The sequence below is a fragment of the Cynoglossus semilaevis genome, chromosome 12 (assembly GCF_000523025.1).
Source record: "Cynoglossus semilaevis isolate Cse_v1.0 chromosome 12, Cse_v1.0, whole genome shotgun sequence".
NCBI lineage: Eukaryota > Metazoa > Chordata > Actinopteri > Pleuronectiformes > Cynoglossidae > Cynoglossus > Cynoglossus semilaevis.
The window spans coordinates 8330036-8351232 of NC_024318.1; the positions used below are offsets into that span (position 1 = coordinate 8330036).

At 42.4% G+C, this 21197-nt stretch overlaps 2 protein-coding genes across 3 annotated transcripts in view; one reads left to right on the plus strand and one right to left on the minus strand.

Moving 5' to 3' along the window:
• crtac1b (cartilage acidic protein 1b) overlaps positions 1–11230 on the plus strand; it is a 24321-nt gene extending 13091 nt beyond the window's left edge. Inside the window, exons 8-15 of the mRNA XM_008321923.3 lie at positions 2800–2936; positions 4541–4623; positions 4897–4997; positions 5089–5257; positions 6531–6676; positions 7193–7235; positions 7352–7495; positions 7906–11230. Of these exons, the coding sequence (XP_008320145.2) occupies positions 2800–2936; positions 4541–4623; positions 4897–4997; positions 5089–5257; positions 6531–6676; positions 7193–7235; positions 7352–7495; positions 7906–8033 (951 nt within the window). The 3' untranslated portion in view covers positions 8034–11230. The remainder of the gene's footprint in view (positions 1–2799; positions 2937–4540; positions 4624–4896; positions 4998–5088; positions 5258–6530; positions 6677–7192; positions 7236–7351; positions 7496–7905) is intronic.
• Positions 1–21197, minus strand: part of golga7bb (golgin A7 family, member Bb) — a 29227-nt gene that overhangs the window by 847 nt on the left and 7183 nt on the right. Inside the window, exons 4-5 of one of the 2 annotated variants that reach the window (XR_001760903.2) lie at positions 18614–18715; positions 16704–16895 (exon numbers count right to left, since the gene is read on the minus strand). Coding sequence is in view for 1 of the 2 variants with exons in the window: in XM_008321882.3 (XP_008320104.1) it covers positions 16809–16895; positions 18614–18715 (189 nt within the window). In the remaining variant the exon portion in view is untranslated. Of the gene's footprint in view, positions 1–16378; positions 16896–18613; positions 18716–21197 lie in introns of those variants that run through there. The other variant, XM_008321882.3, reaches the window with a different exon arrangement.

Here is a 21197-nt window from a genome sequence, read left to right on the forward strand (position 1 = left end):
TGAACAGTTTCTGTTTCCTCTGTGCCTCAGTGCTGAGCTGATCCTGTCCCTCCCCCAACAGCAACATAATTTGGGGTACACTACCGCCACCTACTGTGTCTATTTGTACATGGTAAACAGTGAGGCCCAGAAACATTACAACTATTTTAAAGCATGTGTTTTCTTATAAAATCTCTACATGCTGTGTCTTCAGCTCTACACAACCTGATAAATGGAAATGACTGAGTCATTACAAATGCATTCACATCCACTGTGATTCAGACATCAACGTTGACAGACCACCAGGGCGTCAGCGTCAGTCGGTGGGTTTGGGGGCAGAGGTTGATTTACTAAATCAACAGTCCTCTAGTCAATCGCTGTGGGACAGCACACGTGTCGTGGAGTGGTGCGGTGCGGTTAGGAGCAGCATCAACAGAGACCACCTTTAAGTGCGCTCTGTAAATCTGTGGAGGTTTTTTTTGCTTCATGATCTACGCGTCAGGACCTGCAGCCGCATCTTTTACCAAAGAGATAAATGTCTCGTGAGACATCTTTACAGGGGTCAAAGGAGAGGTTAATGTCTGATGGTTAGCCCAGAGACAATCCCACTCGGTGTGACACAACCACTCTTACACTTACACACACACACACACACAAGTGTGACACAACCACTCTTACACACACACACACACACACACGTATAGTCCACCTAAGCACGTGCGCGCGCTCAAACGCACCAAAGACAAATTGAATTAAGCAGCCAATGTTTTTTAAACGAAGATTGTTAAATCACAAGCCCACAACACATTTAAGACCCGTCCCCCCCTCCGTCCCCCTCCACACACACACACACACACACACACACAGCAGCTGACACTCCTGTGAGCCTGTATTGACCTTTGGCATGCATAATGAAGCTGTTGTATCACTCCAGTAAACTGCTAATTAAATTGGGCTGAAACAGCAGCTCGGCCGGGTGGTGAAAAGTGCCGATTAGGCCTGTTTGTGCTTTAATTAAAATCTACTGCCGAGGTTTCCCTCTGGAAAGGTCTCCACACATGCACACATGCACAAACACACCTTTACATCAACATTAGGAACATTTTGTTTTTGTTTTGTCACAAATGTCTGCCTCAAATTATTAACTTTATATAAATCTCAGGTTTAAACATTTAAAGTGTTTTATGTATATTTCCTTTGAGTATGTGTTTAGAAATATTATAATCACAAACGGGCATTTACACATATATATACATATATAAATATATATGAAGAAAAAAGTAAAATAAGTATATAGAATATATATAAACATATATAAATATATAAATGTATGAATTTATATACACACACAAAGAACAATACATATACACACCAGTGTATAACAATATGTATATATGTATTTATATATATTATATATTTAAATACATAGAGAGACAAAATATATGTATATATATTTTATATATATACTGTATATGAAAATTTCTGAACTATATTCACTTTTGGTGAAAAGTTTAAATATTCCATTCTTACCAATGTATAGACATAAATAAATAAAAAAAAAACACTATTAATTTTGAAGTTTTCTCATGTTTTTCCTGCAGCTGTCATGTTCCCACACTCTAATATTTATTTGCCACCTTTTCTCCGGCGGCACATCTATCTATCCACGAAATAATGTTGTAAATGTATAACGGCTCCGTTCTCCCCCCCTCATGGCTTTATTCGGCCATTCCCTCTCCTTCACCTGAGAAACAGAAGGTCACAGTGGGCCGCCCCCTCCCCTGCAGCTTTATGAGCCTTATAATTAAAACAGGGAGTAAATACTGGAGGGAGTGAAGGGCTGCTCTATAACTCTTCCCGACTTATCACCGTGTCACTGAAGCGAGGAGATATCCGTTACTTTCTCATGCAAAAAAACTCCTCTGCTGAGGAGACTTTTTGGGCTGGAGGTTTGCCGTCCGCTTTTCAGGTGCCAGATCATTTAAAAGAGGCCATTGTTGTTACCTCTGCGCGTCGGACAAATCTATTTCCCAGGGTGACCTATACAGTAAGGGACTAAACATATGACAGTGTCCGACCCAAGGACTGGACATTGATTATTGATGGACAACAGCACTGAACTTGTGACCTCATTCTCCAGCTTAGGAAAGCTGTTTTTTTTAACTCGTTGGCTCAGACCACCCATTAAAAAATAATTAATAATTTGAAACAGGAGCTGGAAATGATAGTGGAAGTGGGGCAGTCGCCCAGTGTTGCTGACTGCTGCAGTTTTAAAGTCAAAGGATTTTCTGCCTGTTCCTGTTGTAGTAACAGACTTCGTGCAAAGAAACTGACAGTTTTTTAGTTTTTAAACAATGTGAGTAAAATAAAAGACTGTATTACACATTTGAATACTAAATATATTTTAGTATATATTTACTAAATATATCTCATAATATTAAAGGAGACTAGAATTAAATTTGATCCAATCTTATCTCGTCTCATCCAAGCAAATCAAGTTTAATCCAATCCTGTCCAAACCAAACCAATCTAGTTTAATCTAATCTAATCCAATTTAATTAAATGCATAAAGCACACATAAAATTGAATACAGAGTGCTGACTTCAATGTATAAAGCACATAAAATTGAATACAGAGTGCTGACAATACAAAACAAATACATAAATAACATCAATAATTTAATTAATTAAATTAAAACCATAAAAAGGAATTAAATGTGTTTAAATATATTTAGGGATTTTTTCAGATTTAAATTCAGTTGGACATCAAGTCTCATCTGCTCTGGGAAAATAACCAGCGTTCTTATTTCTTCCTGTTTAGGACATAGCTTCTCAGAAGTTTGCCATGCCGTCTCCCGTCCGCACCGTCATCGCCGCGGACTTTGACAACGACAACGAGCTGGAGGTGTTCTTCAACAACATCGCCTACAGGGGGCCCTCTGCCAATAGGCTCTTCAGGTACTCACAGTAATCCAACACGGCCACACACACTAAAACACACACATGTCGTGCGAGTACGGCAGTCATTTTAATAGCCCTTTAATGACGAGGCTTAATAGACTATTCTCACCTGGTGATTTAATATTCTAAAACAAGGCTTCGAAGCTGAGAAGAATTTAAAAAATCCCAGCCGAGGAAACTTATCTCGCCTGGCATCCCGCCTCCTCCTCCACACATGAATGAGTCTTTCATTAAGACAGTTTTAGGTCTCCTCTCTTGGATCACGGTTTGGCTTCCTCTCCAGATAATATTAATGAGCTCAACATTCAAAATGCAATATACGATACGTATCAAGTGTAAAGACTTAACAGTGGAATAAACTCGTCCTGCCTGAACGGCCATCTGATCTGGCTCTACCTCCCTCATCACAGAGGCTGAAGAAATCTGGACGCATCTCAGCGTGAGCTCCGACCCAACATTCCTGACTATCACTGCGGGACACTCTTTTGTTTTTCTGGACACTCGGCTGCTCTGACAGGGGTCACTGCTCCACAGCTCAAGGCTGAGCCATTGTCTTATATAAAGATTAATCAGCTAATTTAACTCTGCTCTCTAGCACTGGGGAAAAAAAAAAGAGCTTTAACTTTGTTCCCGAGCTAATTAATTTAATACACCTAATCAATATTAAGCTGAGCTGTGGACTTGAACAGCCAGGATCAGCACATTAGTGCACTGTGAAATGAAATTATAACTTATGTGATGTTGGATGTAAAGTGCTTTGTCGGTACTGTTACTACACTGCGGAATTTCAAAGTCACAGCAGCAGCGTTCAACCACACAACCCTGTGTACTACGACACTGTAGCAAGAGAATAAAAAAGCAGCAATGACAAAAACATCACAAAAAAAAAAAAATACACTTAATAGTAATCTGATATATTTGGAGCTGAAAATTCATCATTTTAAATGTACACTGTTATAAAGAACATCACAGAGCGAAAGAAACAGAATATGGTGGAATTTGGGACCTGAAGAATTAATACAAATATCCTGGGCTTTTTTTCTTCGTTAAGTTAAGGGACCTATAGAATTAATACAAACAGAAAAGTATATTTCACCTCTGACTTCCTGGGCTTTTTTTCTTCGTTAAGTTAATGGGGATTTCCTTCTAATCCAATAAATGTAAATGTCCAAAAGACTGGATGAATGTAATTAGTTAGCAGCCCAGACTGTTCTTAATTAGTTTCCACAAAGTAAGTAAGTGCTCATTTGCCAACATTGATTACTTGGAAAATCTTAAGAAATAGAGGAAGATTGTGAATTGAAAAAAAAAAAAAGAAAGAAGAAGAAAGTTAGTGCCCTGGTTGTATTCTAATAACAAATCTAAAATAAATGTTACTATTTAATGTTTACTGTGCTCATTGTACAAAATTAGCAAGTGTTACTTATAAATATATATAAACATATATGCAGTATTTTTATACTTTTTAGCCTTTTAACTAATCAACGTCTAAATCATTTTTTTAATTTCAGTTACATGTTGGCCTTGTTATAATCGAGGCATGTGCTGATGTAAATGTTAAAATAGACGTGTTCACACTGCTGTGCTGCTGTGGTGTTCAGGGTGAGCAGGAGAGAACATGGAGATCCACAGATAGAAGAGCTAAATATCGGAGATGCATCTGAACCTGAAGGCAGAGGAACAGGTGAGTGGAACACAGAACCATGGTACGAGAAAAAAAAAAAAAAAAAAAAAAAGCCTGACACCTGGCATTCCCAGACCTCACCGTTAGATGGCGCCAGAGCTCCAAGTGTGCTCTGAGTACATCTACCGCGTCAGCCAGTAGAAATGACTTGTTCCACACAATTACCTTCATGATGCACAGTGTCCATGCCCCCCCCCCCCCCCCCCCCCCACCCCCCTTTACGAGGTGGATAATTGATATGTACGCTGCTTTATTACTGTGATGGATCTCCAGGGGCCGTCGCCACGGACTTTGACGGCGACGGCCGCCTGGAACTGTTGGTGTCTCACGGTGAGAGTGCAGCACAACCGCTCTCTGTCTACAAAGTCAATCAGGTGAGTGTTTTTAGGACATGTGACACCCGGAGTTGGACGTCTCAGCTCAGCTGAAACCCACCGCCCCCTCATTCCTGTCTGTGTCCCACAGGGCTCCACTAACTCGTGGCTGCGAGTGATTCCTCGGACCAAATTCGGTGCCTTTGCCAGGGGAGCCAAAGTGGTGGTGTACACAAAAAAGACGGGCCCACACACACGGATCATCGACGGTGGCTCAGGATACCTGTGTGAGATGGAGCCTGTCGCACACTTTGGCCTTGGTAACTACCTCCTCAGGACCAGCACCACTGTTGAAATCTCTTACTGTGTGTGTTCTTACATCAGAAATGTGAGAGAAAGTTGTTTTCATTGATCCATAGCCAAAATAACAGTGTCTTATTTCAAATATTTTCACATCTGAACCACTGTCTGGTGGAGAACAAAGAAACAATGATAAAAAAAAGACATTTCTGGCGAACATCATTTTACAGCCATCGTCCTGATTGGACACCCAGGGGAGGGTAAGATATCTGAGTGAAGGAGCAGGTTGGACATGGAGGAAGGGGAAACATGGGAGGTTTGGGGGGCAGGTGCTGCAGCTGGACACCTGCCTGATTTGCCCTCCCTGGACAGTCTGCTGGTGGCCATCCAGACCACCTACAGCCCACCCACCACTTCTCCCTGGCTCTGCTCACTGAGGCCGTTCAGCAGTGATCTGCAGCAGAGGCCCTCACTTTTACTGCCTGGTTACTCATAACACATTCTGAGGGGCAAACTTTCCACAGACTGCAGCGTCAAAGCTGAGCCGACCTCCAAACTGCGTCACTTTGAGTGGCCCTGTGAACCCCCCCCACCCTTCCTCCCTCCTGCCCCTCCCTGGGGTTAGAGAGGAGCGAGTGTTTGAAGGCAGAGAGCAGGTGAATAATCTGGGGCTCTCAGGCTGAACACCTGCTCAGTGGATCCACTGTGAGCGGCCGAGCGGCAGCAGATCTGTTTACATTGAGAAATGCCACTTTAATTAAGGGCAGCAGAGGTCCTGTGGAGAGGAGTCCAGTCTGTGGCCGGTGGAGACAGTTAATGGACCTGATGTGAGAGACATCTTTGTTTCTGGTCCAGACCAGCGCTGTACAGTGAACAGAATTAGCTCTTTATGCTAACGCGAGCACAAGTACAAATGTTTAAGTGGACTTGAAGAATCACCTTTACTGTCACCGTTCATATACAGACAATGACCTTTGACCTCAACTTCTAATCCATCAACACAGTCATGGGGAGCAGTGATGTCACAGAGGTAATCACAAAACAACCAGCCAAGACGGGATTCAAACCCGCAAATCCTCTTAACACTAGGACCATAACTGGTCCAAACTACAAGTACAGTTATTATTCTACTGGAACAGAGAACTCGATTTCAGCAAACTAGCATAAGCAAATATGTTCAGACCACTGTTTTCCAATCTTGGGGTCACAAACCCACGTGTGGTCACCTGGAATTCAGGTTTTTCAATTGGTGTTTTGACTCGCATCACAATCACAGATTTCTGTCTTGGACAGGCAAAGACGTGGCCACAAACGTGGAGGTTTACTGGCCAGACGGTCACTCGGTGGCTCGACCCCTGGAGCCGTCAGAGATGAACTCTGTGCTGGAAATACACTACCCCAGAGACGAGGAGGAGTTCACCCCCACTGTGGAAATAGAGGTAAAGCTGTGATTGGTTTTTAGAGGTGATTTAAATCTGAAGGTCGAGATCTTCGATATACTATGTAACGTAATGGCTGACCAAAATAGGACATTTATTTTTAGCCCCCCCTTCAGGACAGTCTGGTTATGCTTAAACTACACACACTGCATTAAAATGCAATATTGTATTTAACAGTGGCTGCACAGTCAAGTGATGAAGAGCTAGACTTCTAATACTTGGCTGGTTTTTAAATTTTCCCCACGATGAATAAAAGTATACGGAGGCTAATACTACTGCTAATACTATGCAGTGGGCTTTCACTATGCAGTATTATGTATATAAAGTTGGTTGGATCATGAAGGGTTAAACTGTCCAATCATCAACATCACTACCTTCACTGTCAATATTTACTCAAAAGTATCAAACAGAGTACTGCACCCAACACTTGATTACACTGATTAAACCATGTACTACAGTACAGTATGTGTATGTGTACTATTCAACAACATTTGTCGTTGTGTCACCTCCTCACAGTGTGGTCATGGGTTTGCGCTGAATGAGAACGGCCGCTGCACAGGTGAGTTGTCTCTTATATCTATTACCCTGTCGACTGTTCAGTCCCAGTTTGAAAAGCAGTGTTTGTCACCCCCACCCTGACCCTCCCCCGACTCCTCCTCCCGTCCCCTCCCACAGATCAGGATGAGTGTACCCAGTTCCCCTCTGTTTGCCCCTCTGACCGTCCTGTCTGCACCAACACCTACGGCAGCTATAAGTGCCGAGCCAGGAAGAGATGCAACCAGGGCTTTGAACCCAGCGACGATGGGTCGGCCTGTGTGGGTAAGTGGATCAGGGTGATTCCAAGCTTTATGACGTGATGTCGTCATGAGTTAACATCACAGAAGACAGAAGACCTGTGGGACTAAACAGACCCAGTCCATTAACTGAGGACAGATTGTCTAATGATGACAAACCATCATGATCTCATTGTAAATATCGTTATTACCACTAGAGGGCTTTTTCACACAGTTAATTGTTTATATCTATTTTCATAGTTATTTCTGTACCACATTAATGTTTTTAGGTAAAGCCATCACTGTTCTCTAAGGTCATACAGTTCAATGGAATACACAGCAAACTCACAACTATCAACCATAGGACAACAGCAGGTCCTGAACCAGACAGAAAGAAAAAGGAGTGGACAAAGTACTGTCTGACTGTCTCTGTCTTCTGTGTCTCACTGTCTGCAGCTCAGGTGGCGTACTTTGGAGGGGTGCAGTCCTCTGGAGGACACAAGTGGTCAGGCCTATATTTCTGGTTACTTCCCGTCTCTGTGCTCCCACTGGTCTGTACTCGTCTCCCTAATGGACTTCTTTAGCCATCAGCGACCGTCCTCCCCGGCTCCTAACTGTGTCCACTGTGGAACAGGAATGTACAGAATCTTACTGAAAAATTAAAAAAAACAACACAAAAACAAACTCTCTTCACTGACACGTCTACTTCCTGTGCTCCTCCGTGGATGTACGCTATCTTCCTACTAGAGTATCAGTCATCACAGTCTCCATCCCTCCTCCACACTGGGCTCCCAGCCCCCTGCTGGACTGTAGAGAGACATAAAAGGGAGCATGCTCGCTGGGATCTCTGACGCCTCGACCTGACAATGTCACGCCCGCAGACGCCCTCACGTCATCACCTGGCACTAGTCTCGAAAGGACCTGAACTAAAGCCAAGTCAATAGGTGGAGCCGCGGTGCGTGAAGAGAACTGGCTCCACCGTCCACGTTCATCACCGACGAACGCTGAGGCTCCACGTGTATCTGCACCGCGTCGCGACGTTAATCTCAGCTACGTCTTTCTCATTCCTAATCTGGGCTCACTGATACGCTGAGAAACAGCAGGTCTCTGTGCGTCGGGGTCCGGCAGGTATGAGAGGTCTAAAAGAAACACGAGCCACAGCATCTGTAGTAGTAGCTGATGGAAGGATAGTTTTTTTGTTTGTTTGTTTTTTGTATGAAAGAAATGAAACATCAGAGAGACATTTGTGTACCAGTGTTTTGTGTATACTGTACAAGCACAGCAGTTTACTTCAACCCACCATCATTTATGGGGCGATCATAAACTGAGCAACAGCTAACAATGATATTTAATGTTGTTGACATTAATTGTCGTGACACCGTGTTCAATTAATCTTTACTGCTCATGCCTAATTAATCAGAGTCAAAGTGAACGTGAAATTAGTGACGATAACAAGGACACGGTGTTGTTTCTTTATAACAATTTAAAAAAAAAAACCTTAAATATATTTTTTACGACGCAGCTGTCAAGGCAACTTTAATCTACGCTAATTGATATATAAATTGTATGCAGATTGTAGATACAGACTGTATGAAATTAATTAAGGATTAAGAAGAGAGAGATGTTTCTACAGGATGTTTCAGAAACGTGGTTATGCAGCAGATGCTAATGACGATGAGGAGTTAGTGGGTTCACAGATTTGAGATGATTACATGAACAATAATATTTGGACATAAATCAAACCCAGTGTTTTGGTGACAACTCTGGTCAGTTTTTACCAGGTTAAGCTCCTTGTCATTATTAATAAGCGAAACGACATGTTGTATAATCCAACACCAAGTGAAGTGGTCACACTAAAAAAGACCAAAATCTAATGCGACAAGTCATTTAAAGTGTATTTTTGCCTTCAAATGTGCTCAAAATATAATTATCAGTACAATGCAACATGAACAATCTTCTTTCCAGGCACTTTCTAATTCAATTGTTATGAGAAAACTTTACACCACATGTTTCTATACCACTGTTTTACTATAACGTCTACAGAAGTTTGTATTGAAGTCGATGAAAAGGTTCCTTTATTCTAATGGTGTTAAATTTGCGAAAAACTGTCGACGACTAAAGGTTCTTGTTCTAAGGTCACACAGTCTCCCAGAGCCAGGAGTTAAACCAACAACCAACCCACTCCACCTCCTAAACACAGTCTCATCTGCCTATTTGGCCTGAAGTCATTACTGTGCCTTCCTTCACTGTGATCAGTTTGGTTAGAAATAAAGCAGGAAGTTTTAATGTGACACAATGAAAGTCATTATTGCCAAACTGCCACATATTTTCTGAGACTAGTTTTTATTTATTTATTTAATAAATACTCTGCTATAAAGAATTACTCAGACGTGAAAACACAGTTTGAAACTGATTGAAATCGACAACAGCTTCAATTCTCCACTAAAGAAAAATCCCCTTTTCAGAAGCTTCAACACAGTTAATACTGTACAGGCAGAGCGACTGTACTGGAGGGAAACCACACGGAGCAGCAGAGTCCTCCAGAGTCAGGTCTCCGTACGGACACACGTGTGTGTGTGTGTGTTTCATGAACTTCCCTTCGTTCATATTCTGAGGTCAATGTTACATTTCCAATGTCTTTTTTTTTTTTTTTTGCCAAAAGTTCATGCATTCCATTCAAGAAACAGCACCAAGCACAGACCCTGACATCAGCCTGTCAGCGAGCTGGACTCAGCCAACGTAGACCACCTGTAAATATCAACCATTTCTGCTGAGACTAAGCCTATTTTTTATTGCTGATATCTTATCCTCACCGGTCACGTTGACTCTGCGACTCCTACAGGTGCAGCTGCAGAGATGTGGTGATCACCACGGACATGTCTTTGTTTCCAATCACACTCTTGGATCAGACTGAATGTATCACGAAGGTCACGTGTGTGTGTATGTAAGATCACAGTTTGCATGAAGATCCACAAGTGTAAAATAATCCTGCACGTGTGAAAAAAAAAAGTTCATAATGCTGTACATTCATCCTGATGTCACTGCTCAAAATGACAAAAAAAAAGATGACGTATTGTGTCATTCCCTGCAGTAACTGCTGTGGTGTTGGTTTAATCCAGTGGTTCTCAACTATTTTCCGTCATGCGCCCTCTTGGGGACAGAAATGATTCCACGTGCGAATTGAAATACTATTGAGAACCTGATAACGTATATATTTATCTGTACAAACCACTGTATGAGTTGCTGCCACCTAGTGACTGGAGGCTTGTTTTCACCCCAGGGGGGCCGCCCCACTATTTGAGAAGCACTGGTTCAATCTGACACTGAAGTTTGTAAAGAACTGGACGTACTGATGATGACTGTCGGCCGTTCTGGTTCATGTAACTCAACTCCCCCCGTGTCGTAGTGACTGTATTCACTGTAGCCAAACAAACACACGGAGTCTCTACAGTAACGGCACAACGTCTGTCACTTCAGAACTAATACTCATGTTAATCTGTTCTGTGTCCTGTGACTTCACTGGACGAAGCTGAAGAAAATAAAACAAAAAACAACGTTCACACAAACACTGACTTTTTCTGCACCTGAACGCGGACAGAACCTGGCTGACAAAGGTAGGATCAATGACAGTCAAGGTCCTGCAGGAGGAATATTTTATATCTGTGTGTGTGTGTGTGTGTGTGTCATGGTCACTGCCAATGTTATTTCCCTGACACACGGCCCCAGCTGTGTTTCTCTCTGCAGAAATGAACAATAACTGTAGGTGGCTGTGAGAATAAACCTGGAACACACAATGTTAAATGTGTGTGTGTGTGTGTGTGTGTGTGTGTGAAGGGGACTCTGGATGACCGTACGTGTTGATGTGCAGCCTGTTTGTGTGTAGACTTCATCTTCCATGTGGAAAAATAATCAAAATACATGGAGGTTTAGTTCAGTGGAGAACAAGTTACAAAAATGCCGTTACACGATGTGGTCAGTCTTCTTCTAAATCAACAGAACAACCAGAGGTCAGAGGTTAAACAACCAGAACAACCAGAGGTCAGAGGTTAAACACTGCTGGTCATGTCTCAGTTTTTGTCCCTGTCAACCAGTCGTTAGGAGCAGAAGGAAACACAACACGCTGGTCCGTGATTAAACAATTTGATTAAAAGTGACATTTTTAAGGTGAACCACACAGTTCCAGCCCCTGACGTTCAACTGTGTTTTTAAGGCAGTATCGTGGGCTGCACTCGGTGAAGGTCCGACGGCAAACACAACACAAGGGCTGTCAATCACACGGAGGTTAAAGAGAGTGGACAGAAGATGATGTCAAAGGCCAACAGTTAATGTATGTGAGAGAAAATCTTTAAAGAACGTTAGAAACAAAACAGCCTTAAATCAAGCTGGTTGGTTTACACAGAAATTTGTGAAAATGTTATTTTATAAATATATTTTTTATGCTTCTTTTCTCTTTGTCTGTGTTTCAAGGCTTTGAAATTTGTTTTTTAAGGTTTATTTTTAGGATAACGATAACTGAAGAAACTTCATTTAAAATTTGAATTGAATTTGAAAAAGCTTCAAAAAAACGTAGTCCAAAGAAATCGAAACAACGTCCCATGTTTTTGCTACGCTAACGACTGATGTGAATTTAACTGTGAATGGTGGTTTGTGTCCGAACAATGGCCCAGTGATGGCCTTATATACGAAATAGACAGAGCGACGGCAGCTTTCTATGATTCAATAAGGGAGATTAATAGAAAACACGACAGCAGCAGTGAAACCCCGTCTGACTCGACCACAGGCCTGATTTTCTTCTTCATGGCTGGAGCTTCTCCTGAGAGCCTTTGGATTTGATGCATTACACCCAGGCACAGCGCTGTAAACGACACCATAACGACCGCACCGCGCCGGCCAAACTGACTGCCAGTCATAATAATTTCTGGAACGCAACAGCAGCGACAGTGGGAAACTGATATTCTGTCATGTTAGGAATAAACATGTAGAGCTATCAATACTAGAAAGTGACATTTCTTCCCCCCTCATCTGTGTGTCCTTGACTCGGACAAACACCGGCCGTTTTCCTGTTTGGAGAACGAGGAATGTGAGGTCAGGAAGGGTGTGGAGAAAGTGGAGAGGAGGCCGAGTCGTGAGCCAGAGAACACGGAATTTTAAAACATGGAAAGTCAGAACAATCAGCGCAGGAGCCTGTAGAAAAAGGTTCAGTGAAGAAAGAGAGTCATTGTGGAAGGAGAGAGAAGCCTGTGAGTCACAGAGTGACCTTTCCTCACAGGTGTCCAGACGGTGTTCTGGAGAAGTTATCACTTTAATCTCCCCCGTCCTCCCCCGTCCTCCCCCGTCCTCCCCCGTCCTCTCCTCTGATCTAAAATTAAGCCTTAATATTAGCCGGAATGTTATCACTCATTTGTGGCCTTATTAAAAGGCTGTGATGGATCTGTACAGGTCTGATATGTGTACACACACACACATGCTGACACACACACACACACACACACACACACACACTTACACAAATGCTGTAGAGAAATAACAGTATATTAAAGAAAGAAGAAAAAAAACAGGGCCATGTAACAAGTTGAGATATAAAACACATCTCAGAAAAAAAACTGTAATTGCATTGTAGCCACTAGGGGGTAGCACAACAAGCACCAAAACAATGTAATATTTAACTATACAGTTGCCATACAGACACATTTAGCACCACGAGACACAGCCAGAATATAAAACACAGTCAATTATGTTTTTATCGACCGTTTTCTTCTTCTTGTGGTTAATTTGTTATAAAAAATAAATAACAAAACCATAACAAAACTCTCTTAATCTTAAATCTTAGAAACCAATTCACTGTAAATCTATTTGAGAGGAGGCACAGCCAGACATTGCCTTTTGTAAACATCTGTTGGTAATGAATACTGACGCCAAAACAACACTGTCCGTCAACTGCGACAACATTCAAATTTGTGGACTAATCATCCCAAAACTCCTCCTCAACTCCATACCTGCACTGAAAAAATAGGTTGAATTATTATTCTTGACATTTTTTTCTGAACGAGTGTTTTATTCAAACACACCCCTGGTAAGCACAGGGCAAATGAGGCGTTGCACCTATGCATTTTTTGCCTCTAAGCAAAAGGAAATCCTGGAGATCCAGTGGCCTGGTTGTATGACCAGCACCGGCTGCGGCCAAGTCTCAGTGTGTGGCCTGTGTCTCAGTGGGTTCCTGCAGACGTAGGTGTGTGTGTGTGTGTGTGTGTGTGTGTGTGTGTCAGCTCCTTAACAACATGAAGTTAACCCTGTCTGATAGACATTTAACAGCATCCAGAATAACAACATATCATTAGTTCATCAGATTCATAACAAATGCTCATCATGAATAATAAGAAGAAGTTCATAACAAAAAATGCTCATCATGAATAATAAGAAGAATTAATGAGGACAAAGATCAAACACATGTTAACGACCTCACTTACTGTACAGTAAAGAGAAAAACTGCATTAGGATTTCTTCGACTTTCAGCAGCACAAACTCTTTATTACCACGTCGTTAAGGATCTAAAAAAGAACCAAACGATTTAGGAAGACGTTATAGTTCACTGTGGACCTTCTCTCTCACAGAACAAATTGTACCACCAACAGACCCCCGCCCCGCCCCTATATCCCAATACATACACTGTACAATTCATACAGTACAGGATAAATATATTATTAATCGTCTCTTATCCAACATTATTCAGATACATACGTAATAATATCTTACAAGTCGGTCTGCCTTCATCATCTACATCATTAAAAATAATTAAAGAAATTAATTGCTGGGGGTCACCACAGGAGTAGGCTGCATCCTGACACAACCCACACTAGGATAGAAGGACTGAGTGGTCCAGACCATCTAGTATTCACACCACTGCATCAGTCTGGACCCCCATGTCTCCAAGAACAGTGGAAAAAAACACAACTGAATATATTATTAATATTGACCATCAGTGAAGACTGGTACAGTATATACAACAGAATAAAAATGAATATTCTATGAATTAACCTTTGACCTTGGCACTCTCTACAAACAGATTTCTTCCCCAGGACCCTCACTGTCAACTCTAGGTCATCCTCCATAATTGTACATTACAGTATTAACAGTATTTAGCATTAGCTACTTTAGCAGTTCTTCCACTTTTGACAAAATAAAACTGTATTTTTTTTCTTTCAATAAAAAACGATTACTTGCCGCAGCGACTCGCTGCTTGTACAGCTGCTCTCTGTCGTCTGTGGTTCTCATTCATCCTGGGAAGTTAGTCTGCAATTAAGTTCAAATATTAGCAACAGAACTGGCTTCAGTTCCTGGAGATGTTTCACCTCCGGTCCAGGAGGTGTCTCCAGCTCTAATTGGTGGAAAACTTTAGCATTTAGCGCTTCTTTTTTTTTTTTTTTTTTTTTTAAATGTTCCCCCAGAAACGTCAGCCACCACTTCTCCTTCTCCTTCCATCCAAGTTCTCACTGGTGTATCAATATTCACATACATGTACAGGACGGCTTATCTACGTCTGTCTTTATACATCGTCCAATGAGCTTCCTTGTTTTTAACGTGGACCGGTCCTTCAGCTCCAGGACGGGTTTCCTTTCCACTGGGATGAAACATGAAGGCGTTGAAAAAGCACCAGAGGTGGAACACAAGCACAACTGAAGTCAGCAGCAGCAGGGTGGGATCGTGTCGTCCAAACAAGCACCGATATCGAGTCTGATTAAACTCATTACTCTGGACCCTGAACAGGATGGATCTGATATTTCTAGGTGGGTTTAAAAGAAGGAACAAATGGAATGGTTTAAAACCAATATGAACATGACAACGTAAAAACACACGGTGGAACACAGTGGAACGTTCTATCTCTTCTTTTTCTTTCTCTGGAGGTCGTGTTTTTACTGAGACACTGTGTGGGTGTTCTGTCTTCCGGCCTCAGCAGTTTTTCCTCTATCAGTATAATCTGTTGTCTCATCAGCCGGCCCACATTGTACACAAGAGTCAGACAGGACTCATGAATTTCTAATTAGACCGCGAGGTTCTCCTTCTCAGGCCACGGATAAACGAATTATTACATTTATGTTGACAGCCATAAATACATAACGCTAATATATGATTTCAAAAACCTGCTGTAGCTGCAGTTACAGTTGTGTTTTCAAATCAACGACCTTTTTTGCCGAGGTGTCAGAGAAGACACAAACGAACCTGGACTCTCTGTAAAAGTCTTGGTCTGATGTAGTGACCTGTGGAACGTTCCCACAGTAAACAACCAACTCTCTGAATGTGGTTCTTCTCCCACTGCACTCATCCTTGAAGACCTGCCTACATTTTCTTGGGTTCCCAACGAGCTGAGACCACAGAGAACATTTTTAGCTAGTCGCTGCCAGAGTCTGGGATCGTATCTGTGTGTGTGTGTGTGTGTGCATACTGCATGTGCGTAAAGATGTCTCGAGATAAGCCAAAGACGTCCACGCCACCACACATTATGTGCATGCATGTCTACACACACATCTGTGTTAGCAGCAGGGCGGAGTGTGTGTGCACTTGTGTGTGCGTTTGCATGAACGCCGTCGTCAAACAGAGGCATTAACAGTCAGTGCAGCTGTTTGATACCGAGCCAAACACGTGTGAGCGCTGCAGCCGACCCCTGCAGTCCTACTGCGGCTCAATTTGCATGCACTCACAGAAGCCTGACCTAAACAACCTGACATGAACGCATTCGTTCACCGAGACGTCTCTCTCTCTCTCTCTCGCTCTCTCTCTCTCTCTCTCTCTCCACAGATTAAATAAATGCTGCACAAACCTATGCTAACTACGCAACAACAGATGGAGACAATGACAATGACATCGCCCCCCCCCCCCCCCCACCCCACCTTCCATCCCCCCCACTCCACTCCCACGCCACTACCAGAGACATGAGTGTGACTCATGGAAAGAGACGTGAAGGAATGAGAGAAAAGGTGAATGGAAAAAAAAAGAAAAATGGGAAAAAAAAAGAGGAGGATTATTGTGGTTTGGATAGCTGCTGGAAAGTGAAATCTATTCCCCATACAGACTCTATGATTGTTGGCTCGTCCTGCGTGAGCCTATTGCTATTGTGTGGGTTGTGTTGCACTTGTGTTGATTCTGTTGCGTATCCAGTGTGTTTGTGTAAACCGGCTCTTGTTCCAGAGGTGGTGTGTTATTCCTCTGCTGCAGGGAGACCGTGAATGATGTGGCTCATCTCTATGCATTTTTCTCACCGCTTGTTTTCAGAACCTGGTGCTCTCATGCTTCAGCATGCGGATGTTGGTAAATGTCCCGCTGCCCCTGTAGTGGAACCCGTAACCCTGGCGCTGGTCCTCCAGTCACCGAGCGCTGCTGCCTGCTGATGACATGCTGCTGCTGGGGCTGGAGCTGCCCGAGCCTTGGTCTTCAAAGACGCTGATTTCTAGCTGGGAAAATCAGGGTTAAGGGTCATCTTAGCAAAGAAAAAAGAAAAAAAAGAAAAGCATTTCTACAGTTTGAGAAGTTTAAAAAAAACGGAGAATCTAAACCAACTATCCTGTCACATTCAGTTTTACCGTGGGTGTAGTGTAAAGCTGGCTTTCTGCACTGGTCTAAAAATGCATGCATGTTGATCAGCAGCCATTTCCATGAAAAAAAAAACACAACAGCATCTTGTGTTTGATTTTAAAATAAAGCAAACGAGACAAGCTGCCACATTTGATACATCAGGACTGTTCAAACTAATGCCGTTTTCCCCAGAACTGGACCGGGACATTCCATGGACTCGGCCGTTCACATATGATGAATCCCAATAAGACGAGTTGAAACTGAAATGTGCAAAAGACGTTATTTCACAAAAACTGTGGTCGATATTCAAATACAGCTGTTTCTGTCGTGGATGAAACCCAGCAGTGAAAAACTAAACTTGAGGGATAATGACATTAAACCACTGGATCTCAAAGTAGGGGCAAAACCCCCCAACCAGAGCGTATGCTTGGCTTAATCAGGCTCTTTTCTTGGTCAAGACTCAGTGGAGAAATTGATTATTATTTTTATTGTATTTGTAAAACCAGGAATAACAGAGTTTTCGATAAAATTCAGTAGAATTTTGTGACTCGGGGTTGGGCAGGGGGTGGAGGGATGGATCACTACGGAAACATTTTAGGACCCCCGATTGGATTCTGCTATTTGATCAAAGGTCAATGCAACATGAACGGCTTTAACAGGACTTTACCGTGTATTTAATTCCAGATGACACATTTGGTCTTGGCTAACAACTAGTAGAGCCATGTAAGGATGACAGTTGCAGAGCGGTTTAATTTCCTATGTTGCTTTATGCTTGAAATGTTATTTTGAGTACGTTTAGGAATAAAAAGTGTATCTTTGCACTGACTTCCAACATGACAATTCTGTTCTCTTTTTAATCATAATGACAGTTCCTGCAAAACCTCTTTTTTTTTATCATAATGACAGTTCCTGCAAAACCTCTATCATCTTGGTGGTTGGGCCATTAACCTTTAACCTGATATATATTGAAGAAACCTGGAGGACAAAAAGACACTGAAGTCTCCAGCAGCCTTCACAGAGACCATATTGTACGGTAGTGAGATGACTAATAAGTGCTGGTAAATGGTTGGCCCCACTCAGTTGGAGCCTGTTTCTTCAGCCAGTTTGGTCCAGCCCTGTTTGATGGTCCACTGGACACATTCTCTGCTCCTGCCTCTGCCCAGCACCGGGGCTGCGTTCAGTCTGACTGACACCACAGACGAGCTGTGAGGACTTTGATAAAAGACAGATTTTTTACAGCCACATTATTTCCAGCGTCTAATTCTGAAATAATAACAATAATTAACCCCATCAGCCTTTCATACCTCTTTGTATCAAGGCATTTAATGGAGCATGACGTGGTTTATTTTTACCCCTGAACAGCGCCTCTACAGTAGCAGCGCTGCTTCGCTCGAGGCAGCTCAGTGGTAATTAACGAGGAAGAGTTATTTATTTGACAACGTTTCCTGCAGTTTCAAATCCTCCCTGCGGTGACATGAACTCATTAATCGTATTAATTCATGAATCCTCCAAACCTTCAGCTGCCCTGCTCTTCCATCCATCTTATTTATGTCTGACCGTTCCGTCCGGGATATTTATCTTGGTGAGTAAAGGATACCACCCTCATGCCTCTCTCGATGGGGTCCATGAGCAGCAGACCTCGAGGAGCGTAGATCTTCTCGTTCTGCTCCTGGATGTAGCCTGAGATTTTCTTCAGGATCTGGAGCAGAACAAGACAGAGGAGAATGGGTTTGAACACGGCCCGGTTTTCATTTGCACAATTGGAATGAAAATCCAAACATGCTGTTTAATGCAACAGGTAATCCATCATTTAAACGTGTTTTTACAGAGACCCCTGTGGAACATATACAGTAATAACCAGTCAGCTGAAGAAGTGAATGTTAACTGTACGCTCTCTGCTGGAAAAAATGAAAAATGGAAGGAATGATTTTTGTGGCCCGTATACACGTAGTTAGCCTACGGTACATGATACCAAATCTCTCAAATCACGACCCGTCTTTATTTTCCCTCCACATTGTAAACTAAACTCAGAGTAATTCCATTATGCTCTAAGTACAGCAATGACTTTTTTTCATGCACTGTTCCAAGCCACTCATGTTGAGCAAAGCTGCATGAATTGAATTACTGAAACTGACGAGCTGCAGTTTTTTTTTTTTCTTCTCCTTCTGAAGTTTTCCATTTAGAAGCTTCAGTTCCTAATTCCAACAATGGCTCTCTTGGGCTAAATGTCATGCCTTGGTTAACTGTCGGAGCAATTTGGAATCACTGAATAAAACGTGGAGGGTTTATTTAGATTGCAATGCCACTGGACCCAGTTCCCAGTTTCCCAAGTCAGTTTTACACAACCGACAGAGCTGACAGTGAAGCTGCTGTGGCAGCGCCGTTCAAAGAAAACTTACTGCGTATTTTTCTGTCTTCCAACAACTTTATACGCTGGAGAATAGAACAGTGTTTTACACCAGCCGTGCTCCGCCAGACGGGTTTGAAGTGATTACAAGCGAACGACTGCAGACTGATGTCCAGCCGTGCTAAATGAGCAGCTATCGTTACAGCAGCGTAATCATATTCAGCCTGATGTGCTGATGTGACGCTCCTCTCCCACACACTGTTGAACCGTGTCAATTAGCTCAGCTGAGCTTCAGCGGGCCTCGTGTCCACGGAGGAAACTCTCAGCTCGTTGTAACATTAATCAGACGCCAAACTCAGAGCTCATCATTCGGTGGCTGCCATTAAATATTCACTAACGAGAGCACAAGTGTGTGTGTCTGTGAATTGTTCAGATTTAGTGGTGAAATATAAAAAGAAAAAAATACTTCCTCGCACAGATTTAAATATTCTTTCGTAGAGCTGATCTTATGTCACATTATTGTCAGTCACATGTGATTAAATCCATGAGCATAAAAACAATGAATCGTATTTAAATGGAAAGCATGTAGGAATTGCCTTCTACAATAAACCGCACAATCATTTTGAATCAAAATATTCACAGATTCACAGCAGGTGGCAGTAATGCAACACAATGAATCAGGAGTGGATAGTTAAATGCTTTAAGTATTAATTCAAACTTTTTTTTTCAAAATTTGGGTGGGGGTTGCAGAAGTTTCAGTTTCATTATTATTTTTTAATGTAAAGTTTACAAACTGGTGGTTCACGTTCATGATGAAATATTTCTTCAGCCTGACGAGTTATCTGAAGGTCAGTGCAGCACATTCTGCCTTGAGAGATTACAACAGTGCACAGCAACACACTACTGCAGCAGTGCTTCTTTGAGGGGTCAAAGGTCAGTTACAGCTTCAGGGGCAGCAGCAAATATAGTTGACTCTGAAATACTGTACAGAGAGGAGGATAAAGGCATGAGAAACAACCAGACTGCAGGTGTTGTTGATTCCTGTGTTTTGTTTTGTTTTTCTTCGTTAAAGCTGAGAAAATAACAGGATGGACAAATTTACTGCAGTCAGAGCTGCAGCTCTGCTGACAAAATGTATCGACTGAATCCTGGCTCTGAGTACATACATTTAACTTAATCTCGACTGAATCCTGGTGGACGGCTCTGAGTACATACATTTAACTTAATTACATTCTTAATTTGCAGCACTCCATTATTTCCCTGGGGGGAATTGAGCTCAGTGTTTAACCTATTTATGAACCACTCCAGTGATTAACACCAGACTGACTGATTTATAGTCCAGGGAGCTAAAACACACAGGACAGGGATTCAAACCTGCAACCCTCTGACAGCAATGATACATACAATAAATATAAACTAGACACAAATGCATTGTGGGTCACACTGAGGGAATACAAACTCACTGAATATTTACATCCATCCATACCTTCTCAACCAGCATGAGCCCAGCACTGACTCAGCCTACAGTACAGAAGTAAAAAGAAAGCTGTTATATCTCACTCTTAGTCGTCAACAAGTGTGTTTCTAAGTTCATTTGTTCATTCATCTTCTTCACCTTCATCCTTTTCAGGGTCAGAGTAAACTGCAGCTAATCCCAGCTGCTGTGAGGCAAATGCATGATACACTACATACATTCCCAGCTGACCAGTCCACGGCAGGGCTACTGACCAGTGGTCATGGCTAACTCCCAATGGAACAGGATTAAACCACCAGGCCAACCTTGTTTACTGCATCTACCTCCGAGTGTCAAAGTGGAAAAAACCCAGCACATAAA